Genomic DNA, 17,098 nt, shown 5'->3' on the forward strand with positions numbered 1-17,098 from the left:
ACTAGGCTCTATATTTTTTTATAAAGTATTATTCATAAACGTTCCAAAGTGGACAGAATGTTCTAAATATCTTTTGGACTTTCCAACCGACTCTCTCACTCTCACCTCCCGCCTATATATATGCTGAATAGTAACAGGAGAAAATCATATATACATACACAATTTTTTTTAATGTAATCTCTATTTTATTTTTTGTAATTCCTGAGACCTGAATGATAGTCATATTTTTTATCTCTGTTTTATTTTAGTTCTTCCTATTTGAAAATAGTTTTTTTCTCTCTCTCTCTCTCTCTCTCTCTCAAAATTCGTTATCATTCTTTTGTTTTGCAGTGAAGTATTTTTTTCTTGTTATCAACTTGGTTCTGTATTGTAACTTGTATTTTGTTTTAAGTATTTATTTTAAATCGGACTTTTTGCGACTCCCACCAGCGGTCAAAGACTTTTCTTTTGCTGGTGGTGCCTGAAACATTTTTAGTTTATTTTATTTTATTTCCTTGTAATAAGTGTTGATTTATCAACCTTGATTTGTTGTTGCATTGTTAAATTCTGGCAATAAAGAATTGAATTTGAAATACAATACAATATTGGACAAATAGCAGTAACAGGTACATCAAGACACAAGTAACATATACAAGTTGAGTACAGGTAGCAGTTATTCGTAGGAAAGTCCACGATTGAATTCGTTTCGTAGGAAACGCCACGCTTAATGGGTTCGTAAGAAACGCCACCTTAGGAAGGGCCACGTAGTCTTGTGACGCATTGTTACAGAAGCACTGATCCCACAGAATAAGCTAGTTTAATGTGTTGTGATCCCTTTAGATGGAGTTTGATAGAACACACGTCAAACAACGGTTCATCTCCAGGATCAAATTCTATTAAATCTTTCATGATCGGAAATACAGGTTTAATAGTGAAATATAAGCAAGTTAAGCATCTAAAAGAAAATCGTTCTCCAGCTTTTCCCATTACTTATTGAAATAACCGCGACAGTTTCAAACTTCTCAATAAATTGATTTGATTGAACTCATCGACAGAGTTTACAAGAAACCTATAACACATTCACGAGATGTGATGACTTCGGTAAAAACTCTTCAAGACCGGTTACAAGAAAACCAAGTTGAATCGTTTACTTATTAAAATAGCCGCGACAGTTTCAAGCTTCTCAATAAATTGATTTAATTGAACACATCCACAGAGTTTACATGAAACCTATAACACATTCACGAGATGTGATGACTTCGGTGAAACCTCAATAAGACAGGTTACAAGAAAACCAAGTTAAATAGTTACTTTCAAGGACAAATTTTGTTAGTTTCATCATGTTTGTATTGGTACATTACTGCAGTTTCTATTCACAATTCTCAAGGGAAGTTCCCATTGAACAGCTTCTATTAGCGGAGAGATGCTCTGGATGGCCGTAAAATCCAATTTTTCTCTCTAAATTTTCACTGATCACTTGTTAAATGGGTTCAATTCAACTGCTTACTCTCTGATTAGACCTTTACGATTGTGTAGAGTATAGGAAGTCATCCAAAAGTACGTTAATTGAATCATGTTCGTCAATTTCTCAAGTTGATTAAAGATATTTTTGTGATTCAGTAATGTGCTGGAGTGTTATTTTTCAATCAGGTATTCCAATTGTGATTTTTTGTTACATTGTACTCGAAATTATCTGTTAATTGAAAGAGAATAACATAAGCATTGGACCATTCATTCGAAATTTGGGATTGAAGTAGTTACTGAAACTGTTTGATAGATGTCTGTTGAATATCTCCCACTTTCATTCTTTGACAATGGATTTTATGGAGTTATTGAAGTGAGCAGTTATTGAATTAGTTAGATCGATACCTGTTGAATCCCTCCGACTTTCATTCTATGACAATGGATAAATGGATGTAAACCAGTAACCCAACACAAATATTTACATCACAAAATACTACTTGGACCGCTTATTCGACATTTGAGATTGAAGCAGTTACTGGAGTTATTGAAGTAAGCAGTTATTGAATTAGTTAGATCGATACCTGTTGAATCCCTCCGACTTTCATTCTATGACAATGGATAAATGGATGTAAACCAGTAACCCAACACAAATATTTACATCACAAAATACTACTTGGACCGCTTATTCGACATTTGAGATTGAAGCAGTTACTGGAGTTATTGAAGTAAGCAGTTATTGAATTAGTTAGATCGATACCTGTTGAATACCTTCGACTTTCATTCTATGACAATGGATAAATGGATGTAAACCAGTAACCCAACACAAATATTTACATCACAAAATACTACATACATTGTTTATTCGACATTTGATATTGAGCAGTTACAATCTGAATTTGGGAGAGGAATAGCACAAGGTTACCTTAATTTTTTCTCCTTATCATTTTGATGATGTACTCATTGTATGAATCAATAAAGAATAAAGCTACTGGAGTTATTGAATTAGTTTCATAGATGCCTGTTGAATCTTTCCGCATTTTATTCCATGCCAATGGATAAATAGAACCGTAGACCTTACACGAATATCGACATCACAGTATACTACTTAGACCGTTTGTTCGAGATTTAGGATTGAAGCAAATGTTATTGAAGCAGTTATTGATAAGATACCTGATGAATCTCTCCGAATTTTATTCTATGACAATGGATAAATGGATGTGAACCCTTAACCTAACACAAATACTGACATCACAAAATTTGGACCGCTAATTTGAAATTTGAGACTAAAGCAGTCATTGGAGTTATTGAAGCAGTATGCTTGTTGGATCTCTCCGTAGTTTATTCCATGGTGTAGCCGTAGTTTATGTCAATTGATCGTAGTTTATGTCAATTGATCGTAGTTTATGTCAATTGATCGTAGTTTATGTTAATTGATCGTAGTTTATGTCAATTGATCGTAGTTTATGTCAATTGATCGTAGTTTATGTCAATTGATTGTAGTCTATGCAAATTGATTGTAGTTTATGTCAATTGATCGTAGTTTACGTCAATATTGATCGTAGTTTATGTCAATTGATCGTAGTTTATGTCAATGGAAAAATGAATACCTGTAACCATAAATATTGACATCTCAAAATACGACTCCATTTTGAGCCAGCAGTATTGGTTATCATATACGTTAGCTCACAAATTGTTCATGAATGGAAATTTGGATGATGTCCTACCTTGATAGTCGGCCAGATGCAATGACTCCGACGGAGGCTGATCGGAGTGAGACTCGAGTCCAGAGATGAATCCGAGATTGAAGACGAAGTAGCAGCTGAAAGAAAACCTGAAAAATCACTCGACCTACTGATGGTTGATTCGCAGCCAGAAGAGCTACTGTTCAGTTTTTTGAAAGGAGGAATGGATATCTCAATACTAGAATCCATCCTGTAACGCGAGATTTTATACGGCGGTTGCTTACGTTTACTTCTTGTGAAGCTGTAAACATTTTGAGTGGTGGTTATGTGTTATCAGTTACTTCATCGTTTTTGGCTGTGTCTGACTGACCTACATCTTTCATAGTTTGGTACTCATCTGAGTACATGTTCCGGGGCGAACAGATTACTGTGTTTTTGGGATGAACGTGACAACTAATCAATGGAAAATCAGTGGATGCTTTCGTGGATGCATCACTGCATCTACTATCGGAATGTGCGTGTTGCATCTCAGATGTTTGTCTTGGTGTTGGTTTAAAATATGGAACATAATGTGATGTGTTACTGTGTAATTGTGTGTCATGTTTCGAGCGTGTGGAGGAAATCGCATCATCGACATCATCTGATGAAAGATGACGAGGTTTTTTCAAGCAAAGATCAATGGGTGCCGTAGCAGGTAAATCGAATATGTCTGTGGGATTTTGATCCTGTACGTCAAGTGTAGATGTGCTAGCATGGTTATCAATTGATTCATCAGTGTTTACTCTATTTATGTCATAAACCTGTTGCTCATGTGTTTGGGATTTTATGTCGTCTTCGAATACCTGATCAGATTTACAACTATCAGTGGGTTCATTTGGTGTCTCTTCAGAGTCACAGCTGTTTGAACCTGTTTTGATTTCATTGGATGACCACGAATCAACCTCAGTATTTCTAGTTTTGATTTGAGTTTTTTTGAGTTTCAAAGTTGGGACTTTTTCGGATGTCTCAGCTGCTTTGACGGATGTCAGTGGTGGTTCACAATCAGCATCAGCATTGTGGTGACCGGATGACTCGTAGGATCTTTTGTAGCATTCCAAGCATCCGAGAAGGTATTTGGTGACAGCAAGACGAGGTAGGAAAGCGTAGTTTTCCCGTATCTGCGAACATGCAATCGATTGATTATTCACTAGTAAGTCATCACAGACAAAACGCAATATTTGTTAATGGATTCCCAGTATAAGAATTATTTAATATGGACTCTCAACTAACTTAATAATACCAGAGACAAATACTGTAATACTATGAGTACTATTAAATACAATTAAAAGTACAAACGATACTATTAAATATATTTACTCTATGATAATACGTAACTGTTGTAACGTAAAACACTGAATAAATAGAATTGGAAACTCTTCCCTTCGTTCATTTAAGAAAAAACTTCATAAAATGAAAATAAAACACAAATTGCAAGTGGTCATCATGACTACAATATAGAGGTTATAACAAACACTCTGCATGCTCGCTGATCTACTAAAATCGACAAACAATATCGATCTTCAAGTATCGACTCTCGATTATAAATTATCGATATATGACAGTAACTTAGAGTCTTGCTCATTACTATAACAGTTATAAGACTTGCTTATTACTAATGTTGACCAAAAATATGTCATGACCATGTTTAAAATTTCGTTTTAAGGTCTACAAACTGGAATAACACGTTATATAAGTACTGTAAACTCATAAATTATCGTTTTTGTGAGTTCATATCCATTCCCAACAGGTGTCAAAGGGTTAAGAATCACTTTTCTGTTACTATAATTATATCGTTTCAATCTATGTTATCAAATTGAATTATAAATAATATATTAGGCTCCACACTGCATAATATGAAATTGAGCAAGCGTTTCAATTACTGAATTATAATTTTAACTTGATGGACTACTGATATTTATAGAAGGGGTTATAAAAAAGATAAAGAGTTGGCTCCCTTTACAAAACGTAGAAATGAAAAATATGCTTATAAATAAAACTCACCGCACTGTAAGTTTTCTTCTGGCCAGCGTGACTGGTGGCATTCTTTCCCTTGACAAGGTGGACCCCTCTGATTATCTCCCAGAATCTCTCAACGACAGCAACTTTCTTGTAACCCTGAAAAATCAATGCAACAGTGATAAATTATTGAAGAAATAAAAATATTCAGACAATGCTCTTGAATAGTTGGGCGAAGATCAAGAGGGAAAATATTGGAAGCTGCAGATGATAATCATGCGGTAAATGTTCCTCAACAGTAGGGAAAATATTGGGAGCTGCAGATGATAATCATGCGGTATCTAATGTTAGAGATAATTTGTTCCCCAACAGTGAATTGACGATTATCTTTCGTGACTGAGAATGGGAAGTGCAATGAGAATTCATTCAACTGATAATCAAAATTTATTCTTGAAACAATTTTCTTGAAAATGAATTCGAATGATTATCTAATAGATGTTTGAAGGACAATGATGCAATTAAAAATGCAAGAAAATTAAAAATTTCCAGATTTCCATTCTCCTTCCGCGGGGGAAATTCAATGTGGATGTACCTCCCTGAAGAAAAGTTCCAAATTTTTAATTTACAGAGCAATGCAAGTATTTTAAAGCGACAAGATAGTAGACTAGATATCTCATTCCATTGCAATAGTCTAAAAATAGGAATATTCATAAAAATCGACAACTTTATACAAGCTAAGAAGTTAGATGAATAATTAGAATTTATGCGCTCAGTCAACTACATAAAAAACTCCACTTGGAAGTTCATATAAAATTTCAAATCATTCTCTTATTTGAAAAACATTTCGTAAAAAAACTTCAAATCAATACAATCCTGTATTGAGGAGTTGTTGGTCAATTTATCATTATCATTATAGACTGACAGAAAAGTTTGAATAATTGAGAATTTACTGTACTTTGATATTCATATTCAGTTGTCAAAGATTAATAATACTTAAATACTACTGAATACTTAATACTGAAATGAATAAGTATTCAAAATTATAATTCGAACCTCTTTAGTGGAAACGTAGAGCTGTTCTCCATTATCAGGTGCAGCTCCTCCAATCCGGAATCCTCTCGAACGAATCCAAAATCGAAATTTCGAGTTTTCAGTACACTGAGGTATTTTTCCTTTCAGTGTTTCCACAATTCTTCGATACTTGTTCTCGGTTACGGTTTTAGTTTTCGACTGGTCGCTGTATGTTTTTATCACCCATCTCCTGTACTTTGCCAGCATTACATCCTCGGTGTCTTGGGACTCAGCACTTCTGCGGGTCCTGGATGACAGTACTGTGTCTAGATCCTTTGGTACTCTGTTTAGCTCGTTGTTTGTAGTAGTTTGTTGTTCCGCCACCAGGTGGTGCATGCTGTCGGGGCTTTGCTGCTGATCGCTGCATGATTCGTCAACCAGACTGCTCTGAACAGCTGATTCTGCTAGGGAATCAATAGGAGACTGCAACGTAGTACAAGTACTCGCTCCTGGAGTGCGCCTTGCTTCACTTACATCATCATCTTCATCATCATCATCGTCGTCATCATCATAGTAATCATCATCGGCATCTAACCCATTTTCTCCACCACCGCTCAAATCCCTTGCCCCACTTTCCAAACATCCATCACCCACCTCAAGTCCCTTTTCATTTTTTACGCATGCCCATTCAAAAACTAAGGACTTTTCGACATCCTGACCACCCTCAACCTTATCTACATCAAACTTGATATCATTTGTTTCATGATCGTTATTATTATTTATACTTTCAAGGGTTTCACCTAACTTCCTCTTTTTTAAACCGCTTTCCTCATGCGATTCTGAATCCCTTTCCCGTTTCAGCTTGAGAACTGTATCTTTCGAGCTATCACGGTTCATATCGAAATTATATGAATGAGAATTATTATTAGATGGAGTGAAATGTGCAGCATTCATACTTATTTTGATCAAAATTTTGAATTAACTGCTATCATTATACAAGTATTGAACTTGAAAATTCAAAATAATTTTTCTATAATCGAGAATATTCAAGGCTTAGTAAGTGGAAACTGATAATTAGATAGAGATATTTGCAACGTTATTTCAAGGGTTTCAAGGGGTGGATGAATATGAATAATTTGAAAAATTGATAAATCCTTGGAGAAGCTGATATGTGTCTACAGATTGGGTTGGAAAAAATAAGTTACTTATCGAAATTTTAGTTTTTATGAATCGTTTGACCTGATCCTCCACCTTGTATGATTGTAATTATAATAAAATTATGAACTTTCTACAGCTATTATGTAATTTTATATTCTTACTCCAATAACTATTTGAATGTTGATAATGTGATTGTAGATTTGTAACTATGCTCTAAATTAAAATTTTCTTAATAAAATATATAATGTAAATGTAAAAGTCCACTCAAGTGAATAGAAACTAAGTAACTAAAAATATATTGAATCAATAACCAATACAAGCAAACAGAGAAGCAAAGCAAGCAAGCGAACAAACAAACAAACAAACAAAGCTAGCTAGCAAACAAACAAGGAAGCAAACAAAAATTACTATGCGCAATTATCAACTTTACAGAATTAATGAGCAACTACTGGATTAATAAGCGATTGAAAAAAACTAACAAATGAAATGAAGAAAAATACTAAAATATTACTTTGCGTTCAACATCTACTGCAAGAAAAACAATGAATTCTAGAAAATATGAACAATATTAAACTAAGATACAACCAAGATAAAAATGCCAGAAAATGGACCAGATCTAAAATGCGCATAAAATTAAAAATCAACAACTATACACAAGCTAGAAAGTTAGATGAATAATGAAAAACTTATGCTTAAATGAAATGAATTACTATAATATCAAACTACTAGTCGAAAACAACAAACAACAATAAAGTCAAACAAGCAAGCAATGAACAAAAAAGCAAAAAGCAAAGCAAACTAGTATCTACAATTAGGGTTTCCACAACTCCTTATATTGAATGATCTATTCTAAAAATAGTCGAATAAATAGTAGATCTATAGCTACTTGCGTCTTAAGCAATGAACTTGATTGCAACTCAATTCAACTACAAAAAATATTGAATGAAATAGATGATAGCTTCGTAATCTTACATCCCTCAATCCAGAATGCAAATTTTTAACAACTCTTCATGAAACTATGGAGAAAAATTAATACTTGGAGTAAATAATCTAAAATTCTAATAAAAGTATTATTTTGAACCCATCACCAAAGTCATTTTCCAACTGATCACTAGTTCTCTTTTCATTTTCCAATGTAGCTGTAGGCTGTTAATCGTTGCGTTGCGTTGAAAACGTTGAAAGAACTTGATTGCAACTCAATTCAACTACAAAAAATATTGAATGAAATGGATAATAGCTTCGTTGAAAATTATGATGATAAAACAGCTATAAATTGGAAAATATAAGAATAAAACATGTAATCAGACATGAAATGATTTTGAGGCCGCTGGTAGAAAAGTATCTTTGAGGAGAAGTCAATTTCTTAGATGTTGTTAAGAATATCCCAATTTGGACGCTTTTGGGAAAGAATGATTGTTCTAGCACTTCAACACAGTGTGTACGAAAACAGTGGTTGTCTATGGATTGTATTGAATAAACACAATCTATTCACAGTAAATAGGTACACTTAGGTAGTCCTTGGTATCACTATAACTGCTACAGTCTCACTGTACACTGAACGTTCACTGTATCAAGGTACGGTTTAATCGCCAAAGTCCGAATAGAGACTGAACTTATCCGATCTTGATCATAAGGGATGTTTCTCAAATTGATCTCCCCACCCTTGAGAAAAAATCTGATCATTTTATTCCGGTTGCTGGACCATATGGGTGGTAGTGGTCAGCATAGCACCCCACCCCAACACCGAAAGGGGTTCATCAAATGCAGAGTCAAGTGCACCTCTATATCAATCCACATCCCTCCACTAGAACAAACTGGTTTGTGAGTCCGGTAGAATTGAATGTATTTTCTTCAATTAGTCATCAATTAAATTACAAGAGTATCACATTGATGACTAATTGAAGAATCGATCACTTGATTTCGATTAATGATTATCACATTTTCTCTAATAACGTATTTCATCTGGGCTACTTGATTTTTTAGTTGAAAATTTCCCCTATTTAAAAAGGGGATTAAATTTAATTGAAATAGTACCCCTTTTTTAATTTTTGTTTACATAAAATACAATGACAAATAGTTTTGGAATGTTGAAAACATTTCCAAGTTTCTCTTAAAATAAACAATTATTTCTAATCAGAGTAATAAATAATGATAGTTCATTTTCAGAGAACTTGAAAATGGATTCAAGATTCCGAAACAAGTTTTTATTGTATTTTATAAAAAAAATCTTTTTAAAAAAGGGTGCTGAGGAATTATTTTTAAACTGATATTACATTTATTTTCTCAATTTGTGGAAAATGATAAATATGATAATTTATTACCAATTATAACTAGAAAATGGATTCAACATTCCGAAACAAGTTGTTAATGTATTTTATACAAAAAAGCTTTTTAAAAAAAGGGTACTGAGGAACTTATTTTTAAACTGATATTACATTTATTTTGCTTATTTGTGGCAAATGCTGAATATGATATGCCAATTATAATTTTATGATAAATGAATTCGAATTTGAAAGTCTCGATTATCTTTCCGACGCTGGTCTATCCTATTCGATTATTCGACCTGAATTAGCGTCGGAAAGTTAATCAAGATAGACGAATAACAAGTTGAAGACAAATACAACTTTGAAAATTATACGTTGATGATCTCATCAACGTTGATAATCCACCAATCCGAATCTTGATTATCCGACCTAAACCAATCGGGAAGATTTGATGAATTGGGAAGATCAAATTCGATTACCCGATCTAAAGCAGCATCGGATAACAAGTTGAAGATAGAAACAACTTTGAAAATGCAACAATGCAATTTTCACATTGTAAACATTCAAACATTTTCTTACTCTTCACTCACAGACTCAAGTCTTTGTGGAGAGTATTCACTGTTAAATGTTTGAATGAATTTTATAAATTTGTGTATGATTTTGTGAATAGAAAGATATTATTGATTCGTGTGTACTAACTGGGTAGAGCTAAGTATTGAAGATATACCAAGAACAAGGTTGACTTGTATTATATGTGACAAAACACGGAATAGAGGTGTATGTGGAATAAATAATGTTCTCCTACACTTCAGTCAACAATAAAGGCAAATTAACAAAAATTCACTTCGTGTAGGCATATTGTTGACTATGAGTTTTAAACCTGAATTACAACTCTCGATTGGGAGGGTTAGGATGTAATGGACAGTCGATTACCCGATACTCTACTGTCTTATCTCAACAATAATCTATCTGTCGTTCAATATTCACGATGAGCTATCATGACCTAACTCTAGCTTTCATCTCTCTTGTGTCTGTAACACATAATTCATCATTTTTCACAGCGATGAGGCAATATTTTCCTGTGAAATATTTTGTTAATTGATTTTTAATTTTATATTGTTAATAGCCGATTTGGCTGCAGAGCAAAGCGAGAGAGAGATAGCGCTATCCGCTTTGTTGAATGACAGACAAGGATAGCAAATACTGCCATTTAAACGTGGACCTCACTATAGGCTTCTTTCTTATCATATCATACTATATCATAATATATGCTCCTGGTTCAACATTATCTGTGGTGTTCGTTCTATGTGCTTCAGTCATATGTATAAAAATGTTGATCATAATATGAAAGGAACGAGTTTGGCACGGAAAACTGTACCTCTTCCACAAAACCACTCGAAATCGGTCTTGCATCAATAGCGCTGCTATCGCACGACGTGTTTCCGATTTGCGCTGATCCATTCATTTATAACATTACAAAAACTCTTTCTAGGTATTAATAAGTCTGGTCTCGCCTCAATATGCCTCTTGGCAAGAGCCATGACGTGTTGTCAAATTGCGCTGATTTCATTACCTTTACATCTGGTACAAAAATTCGCGATGCCTCGCGTCATCCCACACGTGCCAGTCGCAATTTGCTACAAGCCACATGAAGAGGTGAACCTGAAAATAAACCTGAACAAGAAGGTGAACCTAAACCCGAACATGAACCTGAAAATAAACCTGAACATGAAGGTGAACCTAAACCTGAACATGAACCTGAAAAAAACCTGAACATGAAGATGAACCTAAACCTGAACATGTACTGAAAATAACCTGAACATGAAGGTGAACCTAAACCTGAACATGAACCTGATAATAAACCTGAACATGAAGGTGAACCTAAACCCGAACATGAACCTGAAAATAAACCTGAACATTAATACAAAATTATATTCTAAAATGTTACCCTGTAATTATTTGACAAATTCAGCACCACCATGCTATCCTACGAGCTGAGATGAACAACGTTTGCAAAAGTGCCAATTCCCCTAGATTCTACGTGATCAAACAATTTATGTTTTATACTAGCAGGTAACCAGAGCTCTGCAATGGTTAATTCTAAAATTTGACAAACTGAAAACTTGAAGAATTTAAAATAGGCCTATAACCATCCTCGGTTAATATTGAGAATCTATAAGTTATGCAAAATTTCAAGTTAATCAGTCCAGTAGTTCAGTATAAGTCAGTTCTTTCCTTTATTATAGTACTAGCCGTCAGGCTCGCTTCGCTCCGCCCCGTGGACCCCCGACTGGATCGTCCGAAAATGAGATCAGCGGGCTCGCTTCGCTCGCCTGCATTATTCATTTGAGCATGCTTCATTCCATCAGAAAGTCAAAGTACCAAATTTAAACATTTTCTGTCTATTACTTGATGAAAGAACTGAGAAAACGCTAATTTTGGGCGTATATTTGGCGTTATTTAAAATTTCTTCTAACACAACATTATTACACCCCAGCTGAGCTTCTGTAGTAAATTTGAACATTTTCTATTCATTTGTTCTCGATGAAGCAGAGAGAGCGCAAAAACGCAGATTTTGGGTGTATCTTTGGCGTTACTTCAAATTCCTTCTAACACAACATTATTACACCCCAGCTGAGCTTCTGTATAAATTTGAACAATTTCTGTTCATTTGTTCTCGATAAATCTGAGAAAAAGCAAAAAAACGCTGGAAAAACGCTAATTTTTGGCGTATCTTTGGAAATTTTTCCAAATCCGTTTTTAGTGCGCCTCTAATGGGCCAACTGAACATACCTACCAAATTTGAACGTTTTTGGTCCGGTAGATTTTTAGTTCTGCGAGTGAGTGAGTGAGTGAGACAGTCAGTCAGTCAGTGAGTGAGTGCCATTTCGCTTCTATATATATATATAGATAGATGTCATGATGGCCTGATATAAGTTCTACCAGAGAAAACTCCTATAATTAATTCTGCTATTATAATTAAAACTGCTATTATTAATATGTGGTTCTACCAATAAATGAAAATAAAACCGACAATTAAATAAAATAAAGCTAATTTAACACCGACATTTGAAGCTCAACATAACGTAACGTTACACGTTTAAACGACGTTTACACAGTGACAGACGTCTGTGAAAGTTGCTAGCCCAATTGCCTCAGTTCCTCATCATTCACGAAGTGGTTGTCAGGCCACATATATTAAGGTGCGTACAGATTTACGCGCCGCGAACATGAGCAATTCACTTTTAATCGGCTGATGCCAAGTTTTTTATATCTGTATCTTACCGTTTCTGTAAAAATTCAGATATAGTCAGCTGATTAAATGTGAATTGCTCATGTTCGTGGCGCGTATATCTGTACGCATCTTTAAGCTACTGAAATACGAACTACAGTCAGTTGAGTTAGATTTGGATTGAATTGATTTAGATTTAGTTTGAGTTGGATTTACGATTCGGCTGTGGTCTGAATGGCTACATTTCAAACAACGATGTGCTATCGGCACAAACATCTGAAACGTGACATAATCTAACGTTTCACATACGTAACGCGTCACGCATATGTAACTTTATAAAGTGTGACGTAATTGCTGACAACATTATTATTAATATTAAGTTCTTCTCAAGTTTTTACTTTCCTTGCCCTATTACCATAGGTAAGGAAAGTATTGCTTTCCAAAAAATTTATACCATGAGGATCCGACAATAAGAAATTCAATAAAATTCAATTCAAAATGGCGGAAAAAATGGCGAATAATTGCTAAAAACCCATATTTTCACGGTTTTCTCGAAAACGGCTCTAACTATTCTCTTCAAATTTATACCCTAAATAGCTATTTATAAGCCCTATCAACAGACATGAGTCTCATTTCTGGGAAAATTGCAGGAGCTCCGTAATATTCCTGAGAAGAATGAATTTTGTTAAATTTCTATCACGATTTTCTCGAAAATGACTTGAATGGATAATGGCTAAAAACCCATATTTTTCACGGTTTTCTCGAAAACGGCTCTAACGATTTTTTTCAAATTCATACTCTGTATAGTTATTTATCAGCTCTATTAACTGGCATGAGTCTCCTCCCTAAAAACCCATATTTTTCACGGTTTTCTCGAAATCGGCTCTAACGATTTTTTTCAAATTCATACTCTGTATAGTTATTTATCAGCTCTATTAACTGGCATGAGTCTCCTCCCTGGGAAACTAACAGGGGGTCCACCCAATCCCTGAGAAATTTACTTTGTAGCCTCCTTCTCGTGCGTGAGGTAGGTAGGTAGAGCAGTTTATTCAAAAGAACACATGTCGATATTTTATTTGTAGAACAGCTGTTTTGACAACTTTTAAAAAATCCTCAAATTTCATAATTCAAACAAAGGAAAATGTACTCTGAAAACAATAACAATAGTATAATCATAGTTTTAATTATTTAGCCGCCAATCGGCATAATGTTATTCCCCGAAATTATCCTCTTTTAAGAATGAGGCTTACAGATCAATGAGCAAGGAAAGTTGTGTGAGTGTACCACACCAGATTTTTCGTTTTGCAATCACCACCATATTTGTCATATATCTATAACACAGTCTACTTCCTCTCCCTCCAAACCCCTCGCTACAAATCGAGAATCTTTGTTCTATGTTACTATTTATGGTAGAAGGTTCAAAGTTTTCTCACCGTCTTATTCTTTTTCTTTAGTTTGCCTCTTTGTCCGGTGTTATGGCAGATATATCATTTCAAATCTTTTCCCATGAATGAACATTGATATGCTCAAACTTTTGTGAAGCTCATCCACTCCTTATTCTTCTTTTTCTTGAACCATTCCTTCATAATAGCTACAAAAACTCTTTTTAGATAGCGAATTGACACGTGCTGGTATAATTTTCTTTTTCTTTTCTATCTTCTTCTTCTTCTTCTTCTTCTTCTTCTTCTTCTTCTTCTTCTTCTTCTTCTTCTTCTTCTTCTCCTCATTCTCTTCTTCTTCTTCTACTTCTTCTTCTTTTCTTCTTCCTTTCTATCTTCTTCTTCTTCTTTTTCTTCTTCTTCAAACAATTTGGCGGTGCGGAGTTGGAAGAGAATATAGATAATCTGCTTTGTCTTATGACAGACAAGTATAGCAAACCAAATGTCTATTAGATGATGCTGACTTTATAAATTAAATCTCACCATGGTAACCTCTATTTCTAAGTTAATATTAATTGCTAGAGCTATGGTGAATGGAAACTAAACTTTGTTACTTGACTATCACATAACAATCAATTAAAGGTTTTCTTCGGAAAACACAAAAATATTAGAGAATTTTCACTCGTTATCGAATCATACATACTTGTTAATACTAACATAATAGTACTAGTAGCTCTGTGAACAGTAGACCTCGCGCAGTTAAAAACTACAGCCTCCATCAGAGTGAATTATGTCCTGTCCTGACCTGTCGGCGAGATATCGGTGTGTAAACAACTAATGGCTGTTTCAAATGTTATATCGACAATAATTATAAATATTAATTATAATTATTATCATTTGAATGCTGATAATTTGTTTTAAACAACTATGCTACTACAGTATCATCAAAAGCTTACCGAGTTGAAAGCAGAGAAAAGTCGGGAGAAAATACTATGCTACTTCAAGTTATCAATTGCATGCCTCACTGCATGCAATTAATGGTCCATACAAAAGCTGTTTTTTCACTAAGTTACATCATAGAGAAACGATAGCATAAGTAGATATCCCATGGTATAGGGGGTTTATGTCGCAACTTTTACTGTTATCCCAAGTCGATAGTTCACGTAGTTCTTTCCCATGCAGCTGTGTGACGCTGGTAGTCTCTCAAATTGTGCCTTTCATACACTCTCACCCCAACAAAACAGTAATAATATACAATAATCGACAGTAATCGGCTTGAGATAACAGTGAAAGTTGCGACATAAATTTCCTATACCATGGGATATCTACTTACGCTATTGTTTCTCTATGGTTACATTGAGATATTGAATTGCATGCGATTTATAATCCAATCGACAGCTGATTTATGATGAATTCTATAGTCTGATTTTTACTCTAATATTGGCGTGTGAAGGAGGCTCCTTTTTCCTTTCATATTATCCTTGATATGCGAAATTTCCAAAAACCTTTTATATACGTCGACGCGCAATTTAAAAAGGAACATTACCTGTCAAATTTCATGAAAATCTATTACCGCGTTTCGCCGTAAATGCACAACATATAAACATAAAGATAAATGCAAAAACCGTCGACTTGAATCTTAGACCTCACTTCGCTCGGTCATATATAACATAATAGTAATATTAACATAGTGGTAATAAAAATAATAGTAGTAGAGATTCTAAAGATTATCGTCTTACTATCCAAACATATTACCATAAATACTTGTTCATTCTGTTGATCATATTATATTCCCGTATGGACCTAGTGTTTTTTCTCAAAAGCAAGTTAATAACAGTTAGAGATTATCGTCTTGCCATCCAATCAAAAATTACCATATATACTAGTTTGGTCATATTATATTCCCGTATGGACCTAGTGTTTTTTCTCAAAAGCAAGTTAATAGCAGTTAGAGATTATTGACTTGCTATCCAAAGATATATTACCATAAAGACTTGTTTGATCATATTCCCGTACGGTCCAGAATTCTCAAGATCATGATTATAGTAGTTTGAGATTATTGACTTGGATAGAATGATACATTACCATAAATACTTGTTTGATCATATTCCCGTATGGTCCAGACTTTTCTCACGTTGGAAGCAAAGGGGTGCAGCTCTGGACCAAGCCGGAGATGTATGTCCCGTTTCGAGAACTGGTCCGTCTCAGCATCACCAGATCGAGATGCTGGTAGCCCGCGTAGCGCGCTCTCATGACCCGGGGGTCAGTCTCGAATCCCGGCTCCCGTGTCTCAGCTCCCGGCCCTGGACCAGACCAGAGTCCAGTTCATCAGAGGGTGCACAATGATAACCCTTTCAATACAAGATTCGGATCTCATCATTGCATCCCAAGATAACATCCCATCCCGAACCCGAATGGGCCCAATCAGAGGACCGAGGCTCGCAACCGTTACATGTTTTCCCAGTTACGTCTCAATTCGAACTGTGGCCCTTTCACTGAAAATTATTCCCCCTCCACGAGCGTTGAGCATAACTTCCAGTGGAAAAGCCAAAGCTGCAAAAAGGTCAATGCTCGTACAATTCTCAAATATAGTGGCTTTTTCGACATGAAATTGAAACTGTATTTGAAAAATGCACGAAAATTGCTTTAATTTTGACAACTAAGCAACAAGTTAGCAAATTCAAACAAGACAGAGTCAATTCTCACACTAAAAACGCAGGGTTCAACATACAGTTAGAATCAAAGTTCATTTCAGTTCAAAAACCTGAAAAAATAATATATGATACACAAAAACAACTACAATACTACCCTCTCAATATCACACTATTACACCAGCATTAGAGTATTCATATTAATATTTGAATCAAATTATAACCGGCTAAGTACTTTATAAATTTATAATGTTCAATTTATACACTAAAGTAATTAACCGGT

General features: G+C 34.7%; 2 protein-coding genes across 2 annotated transcripts in view; both read right to left on the reverse strand.

Moving 5' to 3' along the window:
• The window catches only part of LOC111064548 (nucleolar protein 4), a 109,052-nt gene extending 105,599 nt beyond the window's left edge, over positions 1-3,453 (reverse strand). Inside the window, exon 1 of the mRNA XM_022352295.2 lies at positions 3,168-3,453. Within this exon, the coding sequence (XP_022207987.2) occupies positions 3,168-3,374 (207 nt within the window). The 5' untranslated portion in view covers positions 3,375-3,453. The remainder of the gene's footprint in view (positions 1-3,167) is intronic.
• LOC120354757 (nucleolar protein 4-like) lies at positions 3,417-7,726 on the reverse strand. Its single transcript, XM_039442324.1, has 3 exons — positions 6,174-7,726; positions 5,166-5,279; positions 3,417-4,282 (listed from the first exon to the last, which is right to left on the reverse strand). Exons 1-3 carry the CDS (start codon positions 7,083-7,085, stop codon positions 3,449-3,451), a joined length of 1,860 nt encoding a protein of 619 aa, XP_039298258.1. The 5' UTR covers positions 7,086-7,726; the 3' UTR covers positions 3,417-3,448.
• Between the last annotated feature and the right edge of the window lie 9,372 nt (positions 7,727-17,098).

Source organism: Nilaparvata lugens, chromosome X (genome assembly GCF_014356525.2).
Source record: "Nilaparvata lugens isolate BPH chromosome X, ASM1435652v1, whole genome shotgun sequence".
Taxonomy (NCBI): domain Eukaryota; kingdom Metazoa; phylum Arthropoda; class Insecta; order Hemiptera; family Delphacidae; genus Nilaparvata; species Nilaparvata lugens.